This window comes from Bos grunniens, chromosome 19 (assembly GCF_055505025.1).
Source record: "Bos grunniens cultivar Pamir isolate PY7600 chromosome 19, Bosgru_T2T1.0, whole genome shotgun sequence".
NCBI classification, from domain to species: Eukaryota; Metazoa; Chordata; class Mammalia; order Artiodactyla; family Bovidae; genus Bos; species Bos grunniens.
This window is the reverse complement of record NC_141183.1, coordinates 36890606-36903266: the sequence shown is the minus strand read 5'-3', so window position 1 is coordinate 36903266 and position 12661 is coordinate 36890606. Positions and strand designations below refer to the sequence as shown.

The window sequence follows — 12661 nt, the reverse complement described above, 5'->3', positions numbered from 1 at the left end:
GCAGGAGGCAGGAGTCAGGGCGGGGGGCAAAGAGATGGGGAATGAAGGCACAGAGACAGGAGGAGGGCAGGGAGCCGGGGTAGGGGGTTGAAGGGTGGGAGAAAACAGAGAGAGAGAGTGAAGCTGGAAAAGATAGGAGGAATTCCGGGGGAGGGAGAGAAGGGGAAGGGGCCTGGGGAGCAGGGCAGGCAGGCAGCAGGAGCAGGAGGGGAGGCCAGGGCGGGAAGGGGTGAGTCCGGTGTGCACTGGGGGCGCTGTACCTGCTCGCGCTCGGCCTGCCGCCGCTCCTCCTCCCGCCGCAGGGCCTGCATGTCCTCCAGCCGCCGCTGCTGCTCCTTCTCCTGCAGCTTCCGCTGCTCCCGCTCCCGTCGCTGTTGCTGAAGGTGAGGGGACAGGCAGCCTGAAGGCCCGCACCAGACACAGGGCAGCACTGCACGCGGAAGCAGGGGCCCACCTCAGCCCGCTTCTGTCCCTCCTGGGCTAGGCTCCATCTCACTGGGGATGGCGGTGAGAGTGGGTGGCTTCAACTTGATTCTACAAACCTACCTACCCTCACACGAGAGCCCACAGCGGCCTGGCTCGGGAGGAGCTGCTGTCTAAATGGCTGCGGGCTTGGGATGGGAGCTGCCAAGAGGAGGAGGCCTACTTGGATAAAACCGTCCCCTATCCATTCAGTCACCAAACAGACAAAACCCAGAGTCCACAACAGTGTCCCCCATATCCCAGCAAATGAACCTGGACCCTAAAGGCCAAAGGGAGTGGGCTGCAGTGGCAGCCTTCAGCCACAAGAGGGCACCAGGTGCCCATGCACAGAAAAGTGACTTAGCAAGGGACCCTGGGCACCATCAGTAGCCCAGGTCACATTCACTTAACTTTCACAATCTTTCTGCCAAAAAATAAATAAATAAAGGAAGGAAAGAAGGAAAGAGCACAAGCCCTAAAGATACATCAGGCCTTCTCCAGGAAACACCTTGGTAGACACAGATTTTGGTTACTCTGCTACCTGAAAGCCATATTCATTAAGAATAGTTTGTACTAGGCTCTCATGAGCAGCCTTTCTTGAAAATTATTTTCGTTCAATGAAGACAGGGGCCCACTTTGGGGAGCAGTACACAGGCAGTGTGGAGGCTTCCGCCTATCTCCTGCTGCTTGAAAGTGAAAGTCACTCAGTTGTGTTCGACTCTTTGTGACCCTGTGGACTAAACAGTCCATGGAATTTTCCAGGCCAGAATAGTGGAGTGGGTAGCCTATCCCTTCTCCAGGGGATCTTCCTGACCCAGGAATCGAACCAGGGTCTCCTGCATTGCAGGTGGATTCTTTATCAACTGAGCTATCAGGGAAGCCTACTGCTTAGATAATTTTTAAATTAAGCTCAGCCCTCCATGAACTTTGGATCATGTAACTGTTTCAACAAAAATCCCATCGTTTAAGGCAAAATTTTAACCAATCTACGTCTCTTCTTCCCCACCATGCCCCCTGCAAAATAAATACCTTTATACACACATACAAAGTATTTTTTAAATTGGGATTTAAAAAAACTGCAGCTACTTAAAAGTAAGATTCTCTATTAATTAAAATTAATTTCTGCCATCCACCTCCAATTAGTGTGCTGGACAAGCTTGTAGGAAGCAAATCCAAGGCCCAACAACCATAAGTAAAAGGAAGGCCTTTTGAGGGATCTTATTCACCTACAGACTGGGCACCTGCTGGAGGGACAGGTGCCCAGGACATGGAGGGGTTTGAGCAGAGACCCTCAGCCTCCGCAGGTCTGAAGGGAAACAGAGCAGACAAACCCCAGAGCTGAGGTTTACATATAGACACGAGGAAGGGGTGACAGTGACTTTTTAGAAAACTTCGCTCTGAAGGGACGCTGAGGGTACTACCACCCACACTGGCCTGGCAGGTGCCTTAGGGGCCTCTCAGAGAGGACAGAGCCCTTCCCTGCAAGTCTGAAGGCGGGGGGCTGGCCCCCCTCGCTCCCTCTTCTTCATGTTGCCCTAAGCACACCAGCAGACCAGCAGTGGGACCAGGACCTGGTCAGGTCAGGTCCTTCCAGGAGGGCCCGCCCCTCGACGTGCCCCGCCCCCACACCTCCTCAACCCTCCGCCGCTCCTCCTTCTGCTCCTCGATGCGCCGCTGGCGCTGGTGCAGGAGGTGTTTGATGTGCGCCTCCGGGTCTCGCTGTTGCTGCTGCTGCAGCTGCTGCTGCTGCTGCTTTAAAGCCTCCGAGTTGCTCTTGTTCTCCTGCTGGAGCCGGAGGAATTCCCGGCGGAGGGTCGACTCCCCCGGCACGTTCATGATGGAGCTGGGCAAGATGGTACACGGGAGTATCGGGGTCAGAAGTCACCCTCCCCCCTGGGAGCCCTGAACAGGTGCTTCAGCAAACCAGACGGGGTCGCCTCGGTTGCTCCCAGATAATGAAGACCTGTCCTCCTTCTGCCCCGCCTTGGGCTCGCACTCCTTCAACACCCCAGCCTGCAGCCCTGAGTTCCCTCCAGCTCCTGCATTTGTTCTGCTCCGTCTCAGCACACAGGGCCTCCGTCCCATGGGTCCACCTGTCTGTGTCTACCACCCCCAGGCTGAGTCCCCAAGCCAAGGGCCACTGTTGTCCCTCGGACAGTGACGGTCCCCCACCTCCGCCTGCCAGGCCCACCTTGGCTCCCCTTCCTCTCCATGGCTGTCGTCCTCCTCTTCGCTGCCGCTGTACTCGTATTCCGTCTCCTCTGCAGGGGGGAGATCACTGCTGTTTCTTCACCCAGTGCCCCAGACCCCACCCTGGGCTAGGGAAACCTTAGATGGGGATAACCAGGAAGGTCTGTCTGGATGGCACGCCTCCTTGGAGCAATGGGGGTGACGGCGGGTCCCAGGTTTGGGCCTTGACAGAGATGGGGAGAGGACCCCATGGTGGGCGGGATGTGGGTGGGAGTGTCCGTGCATTCACACATGTGCATGAGCAGTTCTAGACCTCCCCAGGTAAGGTGGAAAAAGCCCTCTGGGGTTGGAAGTTTGGGAAAGGAGATCTCCTTGGACAGGGAGAGCTGGGCCTGGAAGGGGGCCTGAGGGGGAGCCAGGGCTGAAGAGGAGCAGGGGCGCGGACATGTGTTCCAGACCCTCCACCTCCCTCCCCGCCCACTGACCTTTCTCGCCTCGCTTCTTCCGGGATCTGTCGATGTGGTCCTTGAGCTGGATGCGGACCTGCCGCTCGGTGGGCTGGTCGCGGATGAACGGGAACTTGAGCAGCTGCTCGGTGGGTGGGCGGCTCAGGTAAGCCTTGATGAGACACGTGTCAATGAAGTCAATGAACTTCTTAGACCTGGAGACGATGGTGGCTCATGTCGGAAAGGGGGTGGTTCCAGGAAGAAGGGGGGACTCATTCATCCAAAAGTCACCCACTTCCCTCCCATCTCCCCGTGTTGCCCACACCAGGCGCGCCCCCTACCCACCCCCTCTTCGGCGGTGCAGACCCAGGCCTGGGGGTAGGGGGTAAGGTGGAGGCCTTGTTTGCGGGGGCCTCCTTGTTAAACACCAATCCCCCAAGACCTACCATTTCTTGGACTTGAGCCTGGGCGGTGGGTTCCGGGGGATGAGGAAGAGGGCTCGCATGGGGTGCATGTCACACAGAGCTGGAACACAGAAGAGGCACCATCAGCTGGTCTCACCGGCCTCCCGTGACCCCACCTCCTCCCTACAGCTCCTTCTGGGCCCTCCCTTTGTTCCCAAACCCTGCACTTACGGGGGGCTCCCTCTGCCATCTCGATGGCTGTGATTCCTAGAGACCAAATGTCACTCTGCAGAGGCATGAAAAGAGGGACTGGTGAACGCTGCTGACCACTAACTCCCCTCTCCCACTATCCCCAGCCTCTCCTCCCCGGGTTGCTTCCTGGTCCATACCCTTCCTGAGGCCCCTCTGCTCCAACCCTCACTGTCCTCCAGCTACCCCACCTTCCCCATCCGTACTTTCCTGGTCACAAACCCTTCCCCTGCCTCTCACTGCTAACACAACCCTGGGCCTTCATTTCATTCCCTGACCTGCTCAAGCTCCCAATATTTTCAACCTGCCCATTGCCCCCATCTCACTTCCTACCCTTGGCTGCCTCCCCGCCCGTACCCTGTAATCGTAGGTGGCATCAGGGTTCTCATCACAGGCGATGACCTCGGGGGCCATCCAATAGGGGGTCCCGATGAACGTGTTCCGCCTGCCCACGGTGCGGTCCAGCTGTGCGCTCACCCCGAAATCCACTGGGAGGGCAGAGGCAAAGGCCATGACGGAACGCTGCACCTGCGGCCCCCTCTGGGCTGTCCTGTGTGAGCCCCACCCGGCCACCTCTTCACCCCATCAGCATCCATCCCAAAGGCCCTGAACTAGTCTTCCAGTGTCTGGGGGAGAAACCAGAGTGAAAGGACCAAGGGACAGCATTCCAGGCAGAAGGGGCCAAACAAACCCATCTCCCCAGAGGGGCTGGCACAGCACCGGGACACACCAGGGAGCACACAAAAAGCTTCTCCAGCAGTGTTCAGCAGAAGGTGGGGAGCAAATCCCCCAGCCCGTAGAGAGGTGGGCTTGAGCCACTAGAGGGAATGAACAAACGGGTCCCCAACTCCGTGCTAGAGGTCAGAAGGCGTCGGCGTACCTAGCTTGACCTCGGCATTCTCTGTCAGCAGCACGTTCTGCCCCTTGATGTCTCGGTGGATCACCTTGTGGGCGTGGAGATGGGCCAGACCCTGGGGGTGGGAGGAAGTATTCTTGCTGTTAGAGGACAAGGATGTGAGTTGAGGGGCTGGGGAGGCACCTGGCTGGGCTGGGCTGGGGGAGCTGTCCCTCTCCACCTGGGAGCCAGGAGCCCAGGTTAAGGCTCAGCTTTGAGGGTAGTGTCCTCAGACTGGAGGCTCTGGAGGATCCAGCTGCAGGGCCCCAAGGAAAGGGCAGAGCTGGGAAACAGAGGCGCTGGGTCCCTCTGAGGGTTCTCCACCCGCACCCGCATCAGGCCATCTGTTCCTTCAAGGGGGCACAGTTCCAGCTCCTTCCCTGTGAGTGCAGGGAAGGCCCACTTCCAGGGAGATGGGAGGAGGAGGCAGGGAGGGACCTGGCACTCACCCGGAGAATCTCCCTGCAGATGTAGGCTATACAGTCCTCCTTCAGGGCATTCCCTTTCGTGTTCTTCACCAAGTCCGTTACAGAACCAGCACCACAGAACTCCATCACCAGCTATGGTCCCAGGGAGGACCGGAGGGAAAAGTATCTGTCAGGCAAGGCCTCCTTCCCGTGCCAGGCCCCTGGGGGAGGACTGGAGTCCTTGGGTCAGAATTGGTATGAGCTGGAGAGCAGGGGCCATGAGACCCCTAGTAAAAGCCACAGAACTTGGTGAGATTAGGAGAGAAAGGGGAAGGAGACACAGTTGGGAGATACAGGGCAGGTGGGCTGAGGGAGGTGATGGTCTGGGTCCAGAAGAGGACCCCAGGGAATCCCTGAACTTGCAGACAGAATGACATGGGTTTGTGCATTTTCCCTGCGGCAGGGGCCAAAGCTTCCATCAGATCCTCACTGGGACCCATAAAGCCCAAACAGAGAGTGAAGAACCACCGCTCTGGAGCAGGGGTCCGGCAATCTATAGCCAAGAAGCTGAGCATGGTTTTTACATTTTTAAACGGCTGAAATAAAAGTCAAAGAATCACATGAAACTGAATCTTAGCGTCTTAAATAAAGCTCTTTGGAGTCAAGGGACATTCCTGTTTTCATCTCTGCATTGTCTATGGCTGAGCTGAGTAGTTGTTAGAAGCTTATGACCCGCAGAGCCCCAAATATTTACTGTCTGGCCATTCAAAGGAAAAGCTGGCCAACCCTTGAGAGAGACAAGAAAGGGGCTCAAGTCAGCAAGTCCCCAGGTCTGCTAGAGAGACAAGACAGAGCCCAAGGGCTACCAGAGAGCTGCAGAAGGGAATCTGAGGCTTCAGCACAATGTCTGTAAACAGGCCAGGCCGAGGCTGGAGATGAGAAGAACTCTGGCTGGCCGGCACCTCTAGGGACTCAGAACAGAGACCAAACAAATCCTGAGGGACCAGTACGCCCGTCCAAATGTTTTCACTGTATGTTTCCCACCTCCAGGGACCCAAAGCAGAGGCCAAACAAATCCCGGGGGATCAGTACGCCCATCCAAATGTTTTCACTGTATGTTTCCTACAAGCTGCATCCAATGCAAAAAAAAAAAAAAGGTGGCTTGAGGTGCCTGTATTTGCATGCGCCAAAGAGGTAATTTGCACATCTGGGGCGCCCCTCCCATAGCTGGAGGGGAGGATGGGGTCCACAAGGGGGCGCCGGGTCACTAGCGCTCAGCTTCCAGCCCTTAATCTCCCACTACACACAGCTGGTTGCCTTTCTCTATGTGTGTCTCTCCCCACCCAAAAAAGACTAAGTGCCTTGGAGGCAGGGACCACAACTCATGATTATCTGTGCAGGGTACACAGAGGGCGCTCAGTAAGTACTTGTCTAGCGACTGAGCAACTTCATTTTCACTTTCATGTATTGGAGAAGGAACTGGCAACCCACTCCAGTGTTCTTGCCTGGAGAATCCCAGGGATGGGGGAGCAGCAGCAACTGCTGGGAGGGGGACCTGGTCTGAGGCCCAGTCCCCCAGCCATGGCTGTGTTCCCTGCTGCCCTCTCCTCCAGGCTGGGCTGAGCCCCAGAAAGGGTGAGGCGGGGGAATTAGCGGGCAACAGTGCCCAGGCCGGGAAGGCGATGACTCTTAGGAATGTTCCAAGCCTGGAGGGAATTTGGGGGAGGCCCCAAAGAGCTAAGCGAGCTGTGGCCAAGTAATTGGAAAGTAATCATCCTGAGAGGCTTGTGCGCTGCTGGGAGGGGCCCAAGTCTTGCCACCACCCGCACAGATTAGATGTCCTGCTTTCCCAGGATCTGTGCTCAGAGGCAGGAGAACAGATGCACTAACTGGGGCAGGCGAGGGGCACTCCTCACCCAGAGCTGGTCGTCGTTCCCTGGGGGGCTCTTCTTGATGAAAGCCCCATAGTAGGTGGCGATGTTGCGGTGGTGAGAGTATTTTTTCAACATGTTGATCTCCTGTTTGATCTCTTCCTCCTCATCCTACGTGAATAGGGAGAGGTGAACCCTGAGAGTCCCCCCCCGCCCCCCGCAAGCCCCCTTCTCAACACTCCGACCCTCCCCCTGCCCTATACACGCCTTACCTCCGTGACGTCCATGACTTTGATGGCAGCCAGCTGCCCAGTCTTGACATGCCGACCCTGCAGGATGGAGAGCCAGGCATGGGTGGGGGGTCAGGTCTGCACTCGGAAGGGGCTTAATTCAGGGAGAGCCCACAATTTTTGGCTGCTTTCTTTCTTAGAAAATGCCCCTGGCTAGACACCTCAGTTTATGAGTCGGTCGTAGAAAAATCACCGCGCCTGGATTCCAAGTGCTAAGCTGGATAAAGACGAAGGGTCTCCTCTCCTGAAACACTCAAGAGGGATGAGGGAGAGACACTTGTGCTTTGTCCCAGCCTCTCTGGCTTAGATAGCCTTGTCTGAAAGTTAGAGCAGCGAGTGAGGGCTCCCTCTCAATCCTCAGATGGAGCGGCATGGAGCTGGGAGAGGCGGCTGGGAAAGGAGGGCTTTGCCTCTCCAGCATCTTCTATGCAAGACAGACTGCCTGGGTCCTCTCCTGATTCACCTCTCTGGACAGGGGGCCTTTCCCAGAATCACCCCCACCCCCAGCCACATACACAGGGCTTTTTATTACTGTTAACAGGAGAGAGTAGACAGGGCTGAGATTTTAGGGAACTTGGGAGAAACACGGGAGGGCTGACTGCTGTGTGGATACCCCACCACCAGTGCGAATGGGAAGAAACTTCTAGAGCGTGTTCCTGCCATTCCCCTTCTGCCCCCCCATCATCCTTCCAAAATTCCTAGCAGGAGTCATCTCAGGCTCCAGTAGGAAAGTCCAAGGCTTCCTGGGGAAGAGAAAGGTGTGTGTGTAGGGGGGACTGCCAGCCCAAGGATTATTTTTATCCCCAGCAGTTTTTCACGACCCCTAAGCCCAGAGAAGCAGAACATAGAGCTGCTATTTCCATGGCAACAACTAGGCAAGAGATGGGGTGATTGGGGTGGGGGTGCACCTGCTTTCCAAGCTTACAGAGAAGAAGGGTAAGAGGTGGGTAGTCCCAGTGACCCAGGAAACCCTGGCCCCTGAGACACAGGAGGCTCGTGAAGAGGCTGAGTGCCATAGTTAGAGCCGAAGCAGCCAGGCGCGTGCCTGGGGGCAGCATCCACCTTGAGTACCTCTCCGCTGTGGCTGCCTCCCCCCGTGGAGTGTGACCGGTGGTTAGACCACGTGAAGGGCCAGACTGGCCAGGCCAAAAGCCACAGTCCGTGGTCGAGGAAATGCCACTGCTGTGGAGGCGGGGGAGGGAGGCAGCCTCAAAAGCAGAAGGCTTGCGCTCCGGTCCCAGTCCTGCTGCAGGCCGGTCAGGGGGGCTCAAGAAAGTGGGTTCCCCTCTGCTGAGGGTGCCCCCTCTAGGTCCCACCAACCCCGAGTCCTAGGTCTCCTGTGGACTCAGGAGAAGCCAAACCTGTACTTCTGAGCTCAGTCACACATGTCCCCATACCCTTCCCATTGCCCTGCATGTCCCCGTTCCTCACCCCACCCAGCTCCAGATTGTTCCTGCCACACCCAGGGCTGGTTCTAAGCTCAGAGGTAGAGGCCAGCAAAAACACCCGCCTCTCGCTGCTTCCTTTCCTCCTGACTTTATCCCTTTCCTCTCCCTCCCTGGGCCCCCTCCTTTCCCAGGGCCCCGGGCCCCTGTAATCCCTCCAGCCCCTGTCAAATCTCCAGACCACAGCCCACTCCAGAGAGGCCCATGGGAGAGGGCCCCCTCCCACCACACCCATAGCCTCACCTTGTACACCTGTCCGTAGGTGCCATTGCCGACCACCTCTACCAGCTCGAAGATGCCTGCAGGGTCCTGAGGGGGCAGGGGGAAAGAAAGAATGAGGTATATGCACTTCAGAACAGGAACACGAGCTAGAGGCCTCGGGGAAGGCTGTTTGACCAGGAGTTGAGAATGACTGTGTTAATGGAGCTGCTGGGGGGCTGATGGAGAGCTGCCCTTTTCCAGGACTGGGTCAGAGTTCATGTTTGGGGAGGGGAAAGCCAGAAGAAGGGGAGAGAAAACACGAGGCAGAGCCCCGCTGGCTATTTAGACAGGCTGCTGCTTTCAGACTCAGTGACGACCTCTGAGAGCCTGTGGCCTCATCCGCATGGGGGGACACCTGAGTACCCACCTCTGGGCTGGTGGCAACTTCAAACGCCCACAAAATGCTTATTAGGTCGGTGCCTGGCACAGGCACATGTGCAGTGAAAATAAAAGCAGGGATGAGGAAAGCTAGGAGGAGCTGGAGCACGCGAGCCACCTTCTCCCCTTTCCCAGTCCTGAGCCCAGGGCTCCCAGCATTTGGTGGGGTAGAGGGATCTGGAGCAGGACGGGGGATGGAGAGCAGGGAGAGGCAGTGTGAAGGGAGAACTTTCAGTTCCCCTTGTTTGGAGCCAAGTGGAACCAGGAGAGGAGGGGCGAGGGCCCGCAGGGCTCAGACAAACGCCTCCAAAGGGGCTCATGGCCTGCTGAGCTGAGCAGCGCAGCTGCAGGGAGGCCACCGGCACCCTCTGGGCAGGGCTCCTTTCTGAGAGAGAGGGATTGGGAGGTGGGGTTGCAAGCCAAGGCCGGCCAGGGGCGCCTGGGGTCACAGGCAGGCTCTCCCCCACCTGCAGGATGGAGGGGGAGGCACATGCCCTCAGGAAACAAACTCCCCAGCCAACACCTGTGCCTCGTTGCCCACAATCCTCAAAGTATATCATATAAAGTTCCTTTCTCTCTGGTTTTGAAAACCAAGATAGGGTTTCTGTAAAAACAACCAAAGAAACTCCCAAAACCAAATAAATCAAAAGAACGCCTCCTCCTTCACCCACTGAAGCAAGGGGACGTGCAAGGTAACCTGGATGGGCTGGAGACCAGGGAGACCCCCGCCTCAGGAACGTCCTGGGAGGACCAGAAATGTGGCCCGGTTCCCAGACATCCTCATCAGAGCCCGTGCCTCCACACGCCGTAACTATGCACCAACTTGTCTGCAAATCCTGGAAGGAAGGGACTGAATCCTCCCTGCTTACTTGCCTGTCCAGCACCTAGCTCCGGGCTTTGCAAGCAGCAGCCTGAAAGAACATTCCAGAACTGGCCAGGTTTGCGGGAGCCTTGACAGAAGCTGCAGAGAGACTCCTTCCACCTGCTCTGAAGGGGCTTGAGCTGGCCAGACCAAGAATTTCCTGGTTCTATGTTCAATTGCTGCTGCTAAGTCGCTTCAGTCGTGTCCGACTCCGTGCGACCCCATAGACAGCAGCCCACAAGGCTCCCCCGTCCCTGGGATTCTCCAGGCAAGAACACTGGAGTGGGTTGCCATTTCCTTCTCCAATGCCTGAAAGTGAAAAGTGAAAGTGAAGTTGCTCAGTCGTGTCCGACTTTTAGCGACCCCATGGACTGCAGCCTACCAGGCTCCTCCATCCATGGGATTTTCCAGGCAAGAGTACTGGAATGGGGTGCCATCGCCTTCTCCCTGTGTTCAATTACTTAGCTCCAACTTAAGTTACTAAATAAAACAAAACAAAACCCTTGAATAGGTCTAAAAATCAGCAGGCCCCACAGGAAAGGGAGAGGGGCTGACAAGAGGTCTGCTTGAACCTGAGAGCTGCAAGGGACCTAGAAGAAGTTATCTTATCCACCTGCAAGTCTAGACTCAGAGGCTTGAAGGGAACTCACTTCCCTAAAAAATCTCTCCCAGAGAATGGCCTCATCCATCCTGGGGCCTCTAAACTCTTAACCATTGGGAAGTCCTTTCTTGCATCTTAATTCTTTCTGAAATGGACGGAGACAGGAGAAAGGACGCATGGACTTGATTTTCTGATGTTCCTAATCTAAGAGGGGGATAAGAGCGGCCTGGCAGAGTCACAATGACACAGCATCATCACCTCGGATCAACACAAACAGAAGCTGTAACCTGAGCTCCCAGTCTGACTCCTTAGGCTCTGTTTGGGAGGCACCAAGGGATGAAAAGGACAGCCTGTGAGGTCAGACACTCACGTTCAGACATGGATTTAATGGTCTCAAGCCTGTTTCCTGACCCCCGGCCAGGCTGACCACACTTACTTGAAAGGGTTATTCTGAGAATTAAGTTGAGACTGTGCGTGTGACACAGGAGTCCTGGTCTGAAACATCCTCTAGGGAACATGCTCCACGGAGGCCTGGCCCCACTCTGCTCAACGACAGCACCACCCTCACCCAAGCCCCACCTTGGCAGCATCCTCTCCCCAGTTCCTTCTTTCAAGATGCCCATGTGTCTCCTCCTCTCCATTCCCGAAGCTGCTACTCCAGGCCCATCCCTCCACCCCCTCCCTCCTGGAGCGCCTGCCTCGCCACCCTGCCTTCTGCTTCACCCTGCCTTCCTGAGTTTGCTCCTCTGCCCAGAAGGGAGTCCAAACACCTCAGCCAGATACTGAAAGTTGCCCCATCATCAGACAACCGCTAAATACTGCCTGAGTGTCTACACTGGCCCTGCCCTGGGCCCTAATCTGGGGAGATCTGCCAGGTGACTTCGTCTTCTTCTATTTATCCATTAAATATTTATCTGACTATGTGACAAGTTCTCAGTGAGGCACAATGGGGATCTCAACCATGCTGTATGAGAAGCACGGACAGCCCCTCAAGGGCCATGTGATTTTCCAGACAGGCCAAGCACCCCAGCGTGGACACGTGGACACCCGGTGGTTATGCTCCATGAGAGCAATGGAAGGCACTCCAGTCTGGAGTAGCGGAAAGAGCGCTGGAGAGTGATTTCTAGGGGGACATAGCTATGTGTCCCTGAGCAAGTATTTAACTGTCCAGGGCCTGTCTTCCTCACACAGCTAAGAGGAAGCTGGACTGGGTAATAAACCAGCTCTGCGGTTTCAGGGGACAGAATTTGACTCAGGGTGGGAATCTAAGGCAGGCTCCCTGGAAGAGGTAGTGTCTGAGTGGTGACAAGAACTGAAGAGCAGGGAAGCCCAGGCCCTGCTGAGGGACAGCAGCTTGGGTTTGGATGTTAAGTTTGAGATGTCTGGGGATGCATAGAAGTCAATGTCTACCAGGCAGCTAGAAACAAGGGTCTGAGGGTTAAGATTTAAAGACCGTTCGTGAGTGTGGGAAATGGTGTTCAGGGTGGGTGCACAGGGAATGAGGACTAGAAGGGCCAAGGCCAGCCCCTGAGGAAGGGCCACGTGCTGCACACGGGCGAGCAGAGGAACAGACACCAGAGGGGAGGTGGTCAGAGGGGACTGAGAAAAGCGTCACTGGCCTCAGCGCCAAGGCCCCACTGGGCATCCCCGTGCAGACCATAGTGGTGAGAGCAGATGACGGGGGCTGGGGGGAGGTGGAGTGATGAGGAAGTGAAGGCTCTGGGGGCAGCACCCTTGCTGGAGAAGTCCGACTTGGAAAGGAAGGGGAAAAGCAGATGACGGCTAGAGGAGGGAGCAAAGTCAGACAAGAGGGTTTTCAAAATAGGGAAGATCTCAAATACTTAAGGGAGGAAGACTAAAAAGCGAATGCTGATGCCTGACAACTTGCTGTTTAATGATA

The 12661-nt window shown here is 56.3% G+C and overlaps 1 protein-coding gene across 21 annotated transcripts in view; it reads right to left on the bottom strand.

Annotated features, from left to right (window-relative positions):
- MINK1 (misshapen like kinase 1) overlaps positions 1 to 12661 on the bottom strand; it is a 47415-nt gene that overhangs the window by 7685 nt on the left and 27069 nt on the right. For all 21 annotated transcript variants that reach the window (XR_015148012.1, XR_015148013.1, XR_015148011.1 and 18 more), the window contains exons 2-13: positions 8903 to 8968; positions 7197 to 7253; positions 6970 to 7095; positions 5096 to 5206; positions 4632 to 4722; positions 4109 to 4239; positions 3734 to 3788; positions 3545 to 3623; positions 3138 to 3313; positions 2654 to 2723; positions 2092 to 2305; positions 261 to 377 (exon numbers count right to left, since the gene is read on the bottom strand). Coding sequence is in view for 18 of the 21 variants with exons in the window: in XM_086359413.1 (XP_086215539.1) it covers positions 261 to 377; positions 2092 to 2305; positions 2654 to 2723; positions 3138 to 3313; positions 3545 to 3623; positions 3734 to 3788; positions 4109 to 4239; positions 4632 to 4722; positions 5096 to 5206; positions 6970 to 7095; positions 7197 to 7253; positions 8903 to 8968 (1293 nt within the window). In the remaining 3 variants the exon portion in view is untranslated. The remainder of the gene's footprint in view (positions 1 to 260; positions 378 to 2091; positions 2306 to 2653; positions 2724 to 3137; positions 3314 to 3544; positions 3624 to 3733; positions 3789 to 4108; positions 4240 to 4631; positions 4723 to 5095; positions 5207 to 6969; positions 7096 to 7196; positions 7254 to 8902; positions 8969 to 12661) is intronic.